This window comes from Eublepharis macularius, chromosome 7 (assembly GCF_028583425.1).
Source record: "Eublepharis macularius isolate TG4126 chromosome 7, MPM_Emac_v1.0, whole genome shotgun sequence".
NCBI lineage: Eukaryota > Metazoa > Chordata > Lepidosauria > Squamata > Eublepharidae > Eublepharis > Eublepharis macularius.
The window spans coordinates 140,755,761-140,769,072 of NC_072796.1; the positions used below are offsets into that span (position 1 = coordinate 140,755,761).

General features: G+C 47.5%; 1 protein-coding gene across 1 annotated transcript; it reads right to left on the bottom strand.

Moving 5' to 3' along the window:
* Positions 1-2,163: 2,163 nt before the first annotated feature.
* Positions 2,164-11,605, bottom strand: LOC129333620 (lymphocyte antigen 6E-like). The gene is made up of 3 exons (XM_054985410.1): positions 11,418-11,605; positions 7,393-7,512; positions 2,164-3,844 (listed from the first exon to the last, which is right to left on the bottom strand). Exons 1-3 carry the CDS (start codon positions 11,467-11,469, stop codon positions 3,702-3,704), a joined length of 315 nt encoding a protein of 104 aa, XP_054841385.1. The 5' UTR covers positions 11,470-11,605; the 3' UTR covers positions 2,164-3,701.
* Between the last annotated feature and the right edge of the window lie 1,707 nt (positions 11,606-13,312).

Below are 13,312 nucleotides of genomic sequence, written 5' to 3' on the forward strand. Positions count from 1 at the left end.
TTTTCCGCTGTGAATTCCTTGAAAGCGCGCTGGGGATTTAAAAAAAAATTATTTAATTTACGTTATTTCTAGTCCACCTTTCTCGCTGAGACTCAAGGCAGATTGCACAATGTGAGACAGTACAGTCAATTTCAAAGACCTTTCAAGGAACAACGTAATTGGGTCTATAAATGCATATTTGCAATTATTTAAAACCAGCAGAAATCCAATGTGGGATTGAAGAAATGCTGGAAACAGAGCATCAATAACACTGTTTTCGGGAATCAAGTGTCTAGAAAATTCTCCAAAAGTAAATGCATCACATGAGACTGAAATATTTTAATATAAAACTAACAATTTCTCAGACCGCTCTCATAGATTTAAACAAACCATTCAGTATAGAGAAACACTGGAATTCTTGTATATAAACTCCTATATTGACATAAGACGGCACTATTTCTATTAGTCTCTAAGTGTAATTAATTGACAATTTGTGTTTCAACAAAGAAAGAGACTCGAAATAATTACACTTGGAGACTAATAGAAACAGAGCTCTATCAATTTCACTTCTCCATACAGAACCGGCAGAAATCTCTCCTGAGAGGGTTTGTGTCATTTCTGAGCCCCATCCATGCCAATTTTGATTCTGTTCTGCTGAACACAATGTAGCTTGCTATAGCTCAATGCCACTTTGCTAGTGTCATAACTGTTCCTTTCCCAGGCTTTCACGGGTGTTTATCTGTTGGACTGTAACAGCTTTCAGTGTTTATGACCCTGTGCTAATTCCCAGACAGTGCTGTGTCTTGCTTCCTAGTAACTCAACGTGATATCACAAATATGTGAAACGTTCTCACACCAAGAGAGCGCCAAAGTATTGTTTACGGTTGGGAGGGGGGAGAAAGGAGTAAACTAGAATGTTAAAAGAGAAGTTTCTCTCACATGATGTCATTTCTGTCAACTTCTGCTCTTGCTGCTTAGATGCCTGCCTTGCTTCTAAGTAGTCCTATGGACCTGTATATGGAAATGATCTGATTTCTGAATAAAAGCCATTTTGACCAAGAACTTGTGTCTTGCTGCAATGGTCCAGGGATCTATCTGCTGTATCCTGTCATCTGTAGCCTGACAGTGGAGCCCCTGCCTGTGCTCTGATCTCCGCAAGTCAATGGCCTGCTTTTCAGCTTTCGCCCCCAAAACACATGCAGTTATTCTCAACTCAAAACAGCACATAATTTAAGCTCTTGGGTAACCGATCCACTCCAAAACGCTGGTGCAGAGCCAAGTTAAAATTCTTTCCAACTGGAGCCTGACTAGGAAAGTATGCACGCTTGCGGGAGGGCACCTGTTGAGATCCACCGAAAAGGAGAGACCCAACCCTGGGAATCTCAGGTTGCCCAAAACGGAGGAGTGAAACTTGGAGCGAAGAGAGGCAGTATCGAAACTGTAAGTCCTACAAGGGCGTGTCTCGCTCAGAGATGTCGTGATGGCATCCAGCAGAAGAGAATGAAGAAAGAACTCACTCAACAAGAGACGATCCACAGGGTTGTGAATGCCAGTGAAATAGTTTAAAGAGAGCCAGTTTGGTGTAGTGGTTAAGAGTGTGGAGAGCCAGGTTCGATTCCCCACTCCTCCACTTGAAGCCAGCTGGGTTGCCTTGGGTCAGTCACAGCTCTCTCAGAGCTCTCTCAGACCCACCCACCTCACAGGGTGTTTTGTTGTGGGGATAACAATAACACACTTTGTAAACTGCTCTGAGTGGGCATTGAGTTGTCCTGAAGGATGGTGTATAAATCAAATGTTGTTGTTGTTGTTGTTAAAAGTCCATGGGACAGCACTGAAATGACATGCACAGCCCTTGGGATGTCCAAAGCGGTTTACATTTCCTTATTGCATCCCTCTTATTAGCCACTTGACCGAGGGCAAGCAGAAAAGAAAGATTACAAAAGCATTTTCTCAGGCCACAGAATACGTCGACCAAGGTTTGCACGGGCAGATGGGCCGCTGTCAACGTTTGCTTGCCAGTTGCTCGCTTCTGTGGCCTGCCTTACTGCATCCATTTCCACACAACCCAAGGGAGGCCTTTTTCTTCTTCCTCTATTTATTGTTTTTTATTATTTTGAGCTGCTGTGAGAACCTTTTCAATGTTTTAAATGAAGAAATGTAATAAACCAAAACCAAAAACAGCAGTTTGACATTTCAAAAGCCAAGAACTCCGTTTATTGACAGCAATAATAGATAGACAGCATTGTGCTCTGGCGCAGGTTTGCCTATTATGCTGAGGTTATGTTTGTATGATTTAAATCCAAAAGAAGCTGTAGCGGCCCTGTCAACATTCCAAACTTTTATGGTGTTAATAAACTTTTTTAAAAAAAGAGAAAACCAAATTGAGCGTCCTGCATATTCTGGACACAAGAGGGCAGCACTCTTCAGAGTCCCGGAGACAGGAGGGGAGATCTCTGCAAACGGCATCTTATCCAGGGTGTGATAATCGACATAAGCATTTTTTAATACATGGTGATGGAAAAAGCCATCAAGTTGCAACCAACTTGCAGTAAGCCCCAGCAGTTTCAAGGAAAGAGACACACAAGGGTGGTTTGCCGTTGCCTGCCTCTGCTTAGCAAGCCTGGACTTCTTTGCTGGTGTCTCATCCACTTACTAACCAGGACTAGCCATGCTTAGCTTTTGAGAGCAGATGGGGTCAGGCTAGCCTGATCCAGGGCTTATATAGCACATACAAGACTATTGCACACAAGTTTGCTCATGTACAGGCTTTGTGCAGAAGACCCAATCAACGTGTGGAAGTCAGTAGAAAGACAATATCACTCCCCCTCTCTAGTCATCTCTTGGCTACAGTGGAAACCCATCAGAACTTGTAACTGGGCATGTGACCTAAAGATTCATACTTTTCTTTCCCAACTGTGCCTTTAACAGCTTCAGAATGGGCAGAAATTTAGCCCCACTGCTGCATGTCTGTGCCAGGAACAGATAGCCCTGTTGAATTACAGCCTATGGCGCTGGCCGTTATAGGACTGGAAATCTCAACAGGATTTGGACTGTAAAATATATCCGCCTATAAAGATCATCTTATGTATGGGGAAAGAGAAGCATTCTGTACTAAGGTGGTATAGAAAAGGTCTGCAAAATACAAGCATGGGCTATGTACTATCTATAATTCCTGCCTTAATAATTAAATGCCTGAGTGCCAGGCAAAATAGGAACCAAAGACTGGTCACTGCTAATAACAGAGAGAATGCTGTTTCCTATAAGTGGCCCAATCCACCAGAATTGCTGCATCGGCTCCAATTCTGAAACAAATTCCCCATAATTCGCTCAGCCATTTCAGTTTGAGAATGCCACAGTGCGGCTTCCCGGAAGATAGCCCTTCTCAGGGGGTTGTTAAGGTTTATTTAGGGCTGTGAGGATGCCTGCGGGTAGAGGTTGGGTACGAAGGGGTGATGTCTCGTAGATCAGGGAGTGTGGGATAGCTCCTGGCAGGTTGGGAGAAGGGGTGGAGCCCAGTGGACATGGGAGTAGACCTGATAAGCGAAAGCTCTTGAGCCAAGCAGAAAATAGCATATTTTAGTTCTGAATTTCTGGAGACCCTGAGAAAGGTCCTAAAAGCTTGAAATTTTGAGTCCCACGGACAGACCCGGCAACCGGTGATGGGTCACCCTCTTTCCCCCCCAGCTCCAGCTGCCGTCACGAGAAGGCCGGCCATCTCTTCATTAGGTCCTCCACCTTCCCCAGAGATTGCATAAGAAATGCTGGCAACAGGAAGAAGAGTAGGAAACAAAGCCGAGATTCATGTGGAAAGCTGGGCAAACCGGTGAACACCTCTTGGAGATTTTCCTTTTGCGCGTCAAGAAACCTGAGGCAGGCAAGCGGAAACAAACAGAATGTATAAAAGCATTGCTGGCCACATCCGTGCGACAAACAGCAGAAAAGTTACAGCAGTTGAGCGGACGTGACTTTCCCGAAACAGAACATCAAACAAACAACAATTCCGGGAATCAGCAATTAATAACAATTCATTTTCTTTTATAGTGCAAAAGTGCAATAGTGCAAAGTGCAAAGATAGTGTACAATAAATATAATGAATACAGTAAGATCTTGTGCACGGTCCCGGAAGCGTGCCCGCAATTTCCGCAAGCAGTGAGAGGCATCCTACCTAGGGTTGCCAGGACCTGGCACTTACATTGTGGCTTCTGCATGTTTGTTTGTTTTACTTCCAGGAAGTGATGTCATCACATCAGCCATGGGTATGCGTCTGTTCTTTGCGCAGGGCTAATTCTGCCCCATTTGGGGCCAAAATTGGGGCCAACATCATTTCCGGAAGTGACATCATCGTGCCCCAGTGGAAGCATGCCCGGTGCACACTTTCCCAGGTGGTGGACAGTCTTGGGGGAGGGGCTGGCCACCTCCTGCTGATGCTGGCAGAGCAACGGGGCAAACCCCCAGGAAATAGCCTATCACTGACGGGCAATGGGAAAACCTAATCCCCCCCCCAGATTTTTTTCAGTTTTCATTTTAAAAAATCTGACAAAGGCAGCTCTGACTCTCAAAAGCTCATACCCTGGAATCTAGTTGGTCTTTAAGGTTCTTGTTAGGGAATTTCCCACTACAGTGCCGAAGGGCAGGGGGAACCCTCCCTCTAAGAGGAGAACTGCACGAGACAAGTTACTAGAGTTCTTCACATGTCTACTTACCTCAAGGTTTGATGAGAAGTGTAGGAAGTGTAGGCGTCTTTGCAGCTTTAAGTTTAACATTTACAGAGCAGCACGGAGGGGAGTGCAGGCGTCGGACTCTAGCCGGGTGCCCCCCTTCACCTCCGCTGGGTATGTGTGGGGGTTTCGGGGGCCCTCCCTCCCCTTCCCCGCACAGCAGATAGGGTGCCTGGCCGCTGCTAGCAGCTAGCGGTGCTTCGGGTGGGGGCCGGGCGAAGAGGTCAGCAGACAGGGAGCCCGAAGCGTCACTGCATCTCTCCCCCACCCCGCTCGCCCAACCCTCACCTGAAGCCGTGCTGCGCGGCCCAGAGTTGCATAGCCTGGCGGCGCTCTGTGGGGACCATGCAAGGGGGGGATGCAGCGACGTGGCATATGTGCCCAGACCAGCACAGTGTCAGGCCACAGCATCGCTGCCTTCTCCCCCCCACCCCCGCTCGCCTGGCCCCCGCCCAAAGTAGCGCCGCACACCCTGGAGCTGCAGAGCCTGGCAGCACTTTGCAGAGGCTGGGCAAGCGGGGGGGAGATGCAGTGATGCTCCGGGTGCCCTGTCTGCTGACCTCTTCGCCCGGCCCCTGCCCGACGCTGCACTAGCAGCTAGCAGCAGCCAGGCGCCCTATCTGCTGTGCAGGGAAGGGGGGCAGGAGAGGGGCCCCGAAACCCCCACACACACCCAGCAGAGGGGAAGGGGGAAACCCAGCAAGAGCCAGCGCCTGCACTCTCCTCCCTGCCGCTCTGTACATGTTAAACTTAAAGCTGCAAGGACGCCTACATTCCTACACTTCCCATCAAACCTTGAGGCAAGCAGACACGTGTAGAACTCTAGTAACTCATCTCGTGCAGTTCCGCTCTAAGGTTTGGATCTCCTGGTGCGCAGAATCTCTCAAGCAAAGCAATTGGCCAAGCAGAATAAGGTTTATTAGGATGGTCGCCCGATGCAAACCAGGCCGACTGCAGCGGAATATGATAATAAGCATCACCAGTTTACGCATCACAGTGTCGTAAGTCTGAGGTCACTAAGAGATACCAGGTCTAGCAACGCTACAGCTGCAGGTTGCATCACGCGTATCAACACTGATCAAGCAAAAGGAAAAGAACATGCGTGGGCAGCTTAAATAAGAGAGATCGGTAGGGCTGGGTACGGAGCGTCCCTTCTAAGGTTATCACATCCTGAACAGAGGAGAAGCTTGGTCAGCAGAAGTACATAGCAAAAGGGGTCAGCCCAGGGGCAGCGAGTTTCCAATGGGCGCATCCCAAAGGCAATATCAAATATGCCCCTAACGGTGCTACTGGACCCGAACCGTGCCCTTCTACTACAGACCAACATGGCCATCGGCTGAAACTCTCTTCATGATTAGTCCGTGAACCAGATTGAGTAATCAAGTAGAAATATTTCGGTTGACTGAAAAGTGGCCCCTATTAATTAAGGAGAAGATTTTGAAAATACATCCATAGGGAGGGAGGGAGGTGACAGGCACATCTTCTAAGATGCTGCCTGATTATCTTTATTTATTTACTTCACTCCTTTATTTATTTACTTCATTCCCCACACCTCCACTTGAAGCAAGCTGGGTGACCTTGGTCAGTCACAGCTCTCTCAGAGGTCTCTCAGCCCCACCCACCTCACAGGGTGATTGTCGTGAGGATGATAATAACACATTTTGTAAATCGCTCTGAGTGTGGCATTAAGTTGTCCTGAAGGACGGTATATAAATCAATATTGTTGTTGTTGTTGTTGTTGTTGTTAACAATAATAATTTATATCCTGCCTCTCTCCCCAGTGGGGACCCAAAGTGGCTCAAAACAGTCTCCCCCCTTCAATTTTATCTTCACAACAACCCTTTGAAGTAGATTAGGATGAAAATATATGACCAGCCCAAGGTCACCCAGCAAGCTTCCATGGTAGAGTAGGGATTCGAACCTGGGTCTCGCAGAGACTTGTTTGACACTTTAACTGCTTCATGTTGGCTCTCAAGGAACTCAGCAAGTAACTCAGTTTTCTCAGAACTTGAATGAATCAGAGACCTTGACTTCAGAACGGATCTATTTAGAGATCTAACCCAGATATGCTTGTAAGTATGTTGAAGGGTACACATTTGTAAAGGCCCTAGGACTAGGGAATGGGTTCAGATACCCATTCAGTCATTAATAATAACAACAACAACAACAGCAGCAGCAACATTTGATTTATATACCGCCCTTCAGGATACCTTGCTGCCCACTCAGAGTGATTGACAAAATTCTCACAACAATCACCCTGTGAAGTGGGTGGGGCTGAGAGAGCTCTGAGAGAGCTGTGACTGACCCAAGGCCACCCAGCTGGCTTCAAGCGGAGGAGTGGGGAATCAAACCTGGCTCTCCAGATTAGAGTCCTGCCGCTCTTAACCACTACACCAAACTCACTCAAGACCATGGGCCCTGAGTGTCTCTCAGAATAACCTATTGTACCAGGTTGCTGTAGGATACGATGGAGGAGGGGAGAACTGCACAGCTGCCTTGAGCATTTCAGAAGGAGCAGCAGAAGATAAACAGAAGACAGATGCCTTTGGCTGAACTGCACTGATGTTATTTTGCTACAACAGACTAATAAGGCAACTTCCCCCTCCCGGAGGTAAGAAATATTGCAGCCCCAGCAAGCAACACTGATTGCTTGTGCAATCGGCAACCAATATAATGAACCCATTTGGAAACATACTTAATCCAGTAGTGGTCACCGTGGTCAGACAGTAATTGTCCTGAGACGAGCACTTCGTTGGTTTCAAGCATCTCCAGTTCCTAGACTGTTGTTCACACGTGAAGCACACCAGCGAGTGAACTGTGGAAGAGAGAGAACAGAGTTGGGGCATGCTAAGATTGAAATGAACATTGACAAAATATTTTGCCAGCATTTCTACTCTTCTCATTCAAATTTGCCATGCTTGATTTCCCATTTGAAACCCAACCGTTCTTTTCCAAACATATATCCTGAATTTGATGTTTCATCTTAAAATTTGAAATCACTTTCTGCTTGCTGGCATCTCCTGATTGGTTGATTGTTTGTTTGTTTTTAATTTGGTAAATATCCGCTATGAAATGTCACAATCTGTCAAAAACAAGTCTTTTTGCTAGTTATCTCTCAAATGCTTTCAGATATCAACAGCCAAATATCCAGCACTGAAACAGACAATCATATCTGGAAACAAAACAGGGCTGGAGATAAACAGAGATATCATATTAATAGGTGAAGGTTTGTAAACATTCAACACATGTTCAAGAGTTCAACACAGTAAGTATAAAAGAGCTGCACTCCAGACAATCATTTTACACACACACACCAACAAGCAATGCCGTCACACTGGAGTTCAGAGATTATGAACCAAGCACCGTGGAAAACTCAGAAGTTAGCCTGTTGCAACACAGAAGATGAGCAATGCCAGCCACATTCCTCCTGATTCCCTCTTGCTGCCTCAACATTTGTCCTTGATCCCAACGCGGTATATTTGTTAAGAGTGTCAGATTAAGATCTGGGAGACCCAGGTTCAAATCTCCTCCCTGGCATGGAAGTTTGCCAGTTGACCTTGAGCCAATCACACCTGCTCAACCTAACCTACGTCACTGGGTTGTGAAAATAAACACTGGATGAGAGGAGAACAAAGTAAACTGATTTGGGTCTTTATTGGAGAGAAAGGTGGAGGAGTAAATGAAGCAAACAGACAAACAAATCTTTACAAGTCACTGGAAAGGAGTGTTGGAGCCACTATAATTATGATAATAATAATAACATTCGACTATTATTAACGCCCACTCAGAGTGGTTTACAAAGTTGTGTTATTATTAACCGATGAGGAACATACCCTGACCTGGATAGCCCAGGTGAGCCTGATCTCATCAGGTCTCAGAAGCTAAGCAGGGTCGGCCTTGGTTAGTAATTGGACAGGAGACCTCCAAGGAAGACCAGGGTTGTAGAGGCAGGCAGTGGCAAACCACTTCCGTAAGTCTCTTGCCATGAAAACACCACCAGGGGTCGCCATAAGCCAGCTATGCCTTGAAGGCACTCTCCATCACCATGAGGTACATAGATTTAGAGAAGCTTTATATATGACCCCTGCCTTCGGATCCATTACTCCCAAGTTGAACTCCAATCAGAAGCCAGAGGGGACTTATGCAAATACTCCCACTTAAAAGGTCCAGACCAATGCAACATTTCTTTTGCATTGTTTGGGTTTTTGCATTGAGCATTTTGGGGGTTGGGTGCAGAGAGAGAATAAGGGTCCAAAAGCAGTGAGTTACTGGGCCAGGTGCACCACCAGAGTTGTCAGCTGTGGGGGAACTGACCCTGAAATGGGCCACCCGGCATAGATGGGCTTTCCACTGACTTCACCTGAAAAGGTACTAGATTACTTTGGCAGCTGTTTAGTTGACCGATCCATGACACTTATGCAGAGCTTTTTTTCTGGGGGAAAAGGGGGTGGAACTCAATGGGTTGCCAGCACAGGGGCAACTCCTGGCGGGAGGTGGTGCCCTTGGTACCACATGCGCACGCACAAATTGCAGGCACGCTTCCGGGACCATGCAATGACGTCACTTTGGGTCAGCTGGAACAAGGGGGGAGTTTTTTAAAGTTTCAATCACCCTCGGCAAAAATGGTCACATGGCTGGTGGCCCTGCCCCAATCTCCAGACAGAGGGGAGTTTAGATTGCCCTTCACGCCACCCAGCTGCACAGAGGGCAATCTAAACTCCCCTCTGTCTGGAGATCGGGGGCGGGGCCACCAGCCACGTGACCATTTTCAAGAGGTGCCAGAACTCCGTCCCACTGCGTTCCGGCTGGAAAAAAAGCCCTGCGCTTATGTGATCTGCATGAGTTTGTGAATGTTGGTCAAAAACTTCTTTATGTTTTGCTGTCTTACAGCTATTCGATGTTTCATTCGTTTATGAGTTCCAGTGTTCACCACCTGCAAATCCCTCCTCAAAACCTGTTTTTTCCACAAAAATCCTTGGGCTACTTCCCTATGAGGCTGAAGCCCAATTCCTCCATTCAGGCTGATGGACAAGGGGGGTGTTTGAAATGCACCCCCAGGGGCACAGTTCCAGGCCACACCAACATTATAATGTCATGCGCACTGACAGTGCACTGAGATAAAACTGTTAGCCTTTGCAAAGGGTGTTCAGCAGGTAGGCACCGAATCTCTGACAGCTTGGCGATTTTATCCATGCAATGTGCAAAGCCTCCTTTTGGGGGTGTGGAGACAGTGGGGTTGTAGTGCTTGAGGAACCCCAGAAGTGAAGCCAAAGATCTGGCTGGTTGGTTGGTTGGTTCACATTGGCATGTAAACTAGCAGGCTCCTTTCCATTTCCGGGGTACTCGACTTCCAAAGTTCCCTTACTTGCCCCGCAGCCCTTATTCTTTCTCTCAACCCTGTGAGATGATTTCCTCAGCCCCACTTCTCTTGCCTTGACTTTACAGCCCTCTTCCCCTTCAAGTTTCTGTCACCTACATCCAGCTCTCCCTCTTTGGTCAAGCAACTCAGCTGCCTCTGGGGCCTCTTCCCACTCGCCACCCCTGCCTTCAGCCACTCAACTGTGCCACCACAGCAATTTAAGGAAGGACACCAACAACAACAACAGTGTGTAATTTGCCCCTTTGGGATGCAAGTCCTCTTAGGGAGAGGCTGTGGCTTTGCATGCAAAAATTCCCAGGCTCAATTGCCGGCATCTCCAGCTGAAAGGACCAAGTAGCAGACCATAAAATCATAGGGTTGGAAGGGATCTCCAGGGTCATCTAGTCCAACCCCCTGCATGATGCAGGAAATTCACAGCGACCTCCCCACCCCGGATGATGTGAAAGACCTTGGAGAGCTGCTGCCAGCCAGAGTAGACAACAGTGACCTTGATGGTCGGATTCAGCATAAGGCAGCTTCATTTGTGCGTTTGAACACTTCTGCCACGCAAAGGCCTGTTCTAGGGGCAAGTGTGGGGCCATCAGCAGCCCTTTCTCCAGCATTCAAAAGCCACCAAATTACCTGGGATGGCCCTGAGATTTCATTTCGTAAGGGGATCACTGAAATTTCCAGAGGAGTTAGCCGTGTTCATCTGTAGTCGCAAATTAGTAGAGACCAATAGCACCTTTAAGACTAACCAACTATATTGTAGCATAAGCTTTCAAAAGCCACAGCTTTCTTCGTCAGATGCATCGTCAGATGCATCTGACAAAGAGAGCTGTGGTTCTTGAAAGCTTATGCATCTGACAAAGATGCATCTGATGAAGCTTATGCATCTGACAAAGAGAGCTGTGGTTCTCAAAAGCTTATGCATCTGACAAAGATGCATCTGATGAAGCTTATGCATCTGACAAAGAGAGCTGTGGTTCTCGAAAGCTTATGCATCTGACAAAGATGCATCTGACGAAGCTTATGCATCTGACAAAGAGAGCTGTGGTTCTCAAAAGCTTATGCATCTGACAAAGATGCATCTGATGAAGCTTATGCATCTGACAAAGAGAGCTGTGGTTCTCGAAAGCTTATACTACAATAAAGTTGGTTAGTCTTAAAGGTGCTACTGGACTCTTTACTATTTTCTGAAATTTCCAGCTAGCGTGGGAAGAACTGGAAATGGCTGCTCCTTGCCTGAGGCTGGGGCACTTTTCCTTTAAAACATCCAAATCCAGGCAATAGTTGAAAACAGGATATTGCATAACACGGACTAAAAGCTTAAGCCATTTGGTTTTCATCGGGAGTCTTACCTTGGTCGGCACACAGGAGCACGCACAGAAAGACGACAACGTACAACTTCATCTTCGGTGGCTCTCCTTGACCTTCCTTTGCAACGGAAACAGGCTCCTCCAGGGCACGTTGAGGACTCCTGGGGCGTTCTGGGTGGAATGACTGAAATGGCAGCAGGTTGGAGGGCAGCTCTTATCCAGGGGCTGGGACAGCAAGGAGTGCCTGCAAAGCATGGAATGTGTGTGGGCGAATGGCAGGGCCTTCCCTTGCCTTGAGGAGGAGCAATCCCCTGGCGTGGCCGGTGCCTCCAGAATGCTACAAGCACCTGCTCCTTCCTCCAGTCCTTTCCTACCAACCTTAAGCTCAGTGCCGCCCACCCAAACCTCCCTCCTCTCCCAGCTCCCATTAGCTGTGTTAGAGCCAAGCTATAAGTGACGCCTGACACAGGTTGGACACTCGTCAGCTTCTCTCAAGTTTTGATGGGAAATGTAGGCGTCCTGGTCTTGCAGCTGTAATGGAGAGCCGAGCTGTAAAACCAGGACGCCTACATTTCCCATCAAAGCTTGAGGGAGGCTGACAAGTGTCCAACCTGTGTCAGGCGTCACTTGTAGCTTGGCTCTTAGTTAAATGGAACTTCCAAGTTCAGAGGCAGGACTACAGAGGGAGAGGGAAAGGACAGCTGGCCAATCAGCAACCTGCCTCCTCATTGCCCCTCCTCAGAATGTATTATTTATTTTATTCAATTTATATTCTGCTCTCCCCACACGCGGGCTCAGAGCAGATCACAGGCGGTAATAAAGAAGAAAAACCAATTGCATACATTAGATTAAAACATATCAGTCAAAGTTTAGAATGGACACTTGCACCCATATTACACATCACCAGGGCTCATTTCGAGGGGGAACGCGCCGGAACACAGTTCCGGCAGTTCCCCAAAGAGGTCACATGTCCGGTGGCCCTGCCCACCTGACTCTCGGCCATTTTGGGCCCATTTCGGCCTGGATTGATGGATCACTCTCCCGCTCAGCAGCGGCCCGATCCTGACCATTTTGGGTCCCTTTTAGGCCATTTTCAGCCCCTTTTTGCCCTATTTCGGCCCTGAATGGTCAGAATTGGGTCCAAAAGAGCCAGGATAGGTGACGTCAGGGGGTGTGGCATATGCAAATCAATTATGCCAATGACACACTTCTGGTGATGTCAAGGGGTGTGGCATATGCTAATGAGTTATGCTAATAAGTTATGCTAATGAGTTCCTCCAGCTCTTTTTCTACAAAATGACCCCTGCACATCACCCAAGCATTAAAACACATTCATGGGGCAGGATGGTGGTCCCATAGGTATGCTGCTCTCAGTCTACTAAGGGCTTTAAGGGTTAAAGCCAAAACCTTGAACCTGATCCGGAACTCCCCTGGGAGCCAGTGCAGCTGGCACAAAACTGGTGTTCTGTGTAACCGGAACGGAGTCCCGGTCAGAATACGCTCCACTGCGCTTTGGACCAGTTGGAACTTCCGGGTCAGACCCAAGGGCAGCCCAGCATAGAGCGAGTTGCAGTAGTCTAACCTGGAGGCAACCGCTGCATGGATCACCATAGCTAGGTCGTAAGGACTACGCTCTGCAAACCTCATGTCCACACTTGTACCGGCATCCCAAAGCCTTCACTTCTGACTGCCAATGTGAAGGCGAAAGAAAAAACCAGTTAGAAGTGTTGTTTTTTGCATGCGAAGGAAGGTTTGTCGCTCAGGTGGTGGTTGGGCATACCACATTCACAGTGAAAACGGATAATTGTCCTGTTAAGTGCTCGGGAGGAACTGTGGCTCCTCGGGAAAGCACTTACTTAGCATGCAATAAATCCCAGGTTCTGTCTCGGCATCTCCAATTAAAAATGCCTTAATCTGAGTCAAATTATTGGCTCAGT

Coding starts and splice junctions, on each gene's coding strand:
- LOC129333620 (XM_054985410.1), bottom strand. CDS start 11,469: ATGAAGTTGTACGTTGTCGTCTTTCTGTGCGTGCTCCTGTGTGCCGAC. Junction 7,513..11,417: donor GCTCCTGTGTGCCGACCAAG/GTAAGACTCCCG, acceptor TCTCTTCCACAG/TTCACTCGCTGGTGTGCTTC. Junction 3,845..7,392: donor GGTGACCACTACTGGATTAA/GTATGTTTCCAA, acceptor TGCCTGCCTCAG/GTTTCTTGACGCGCAAAAGG.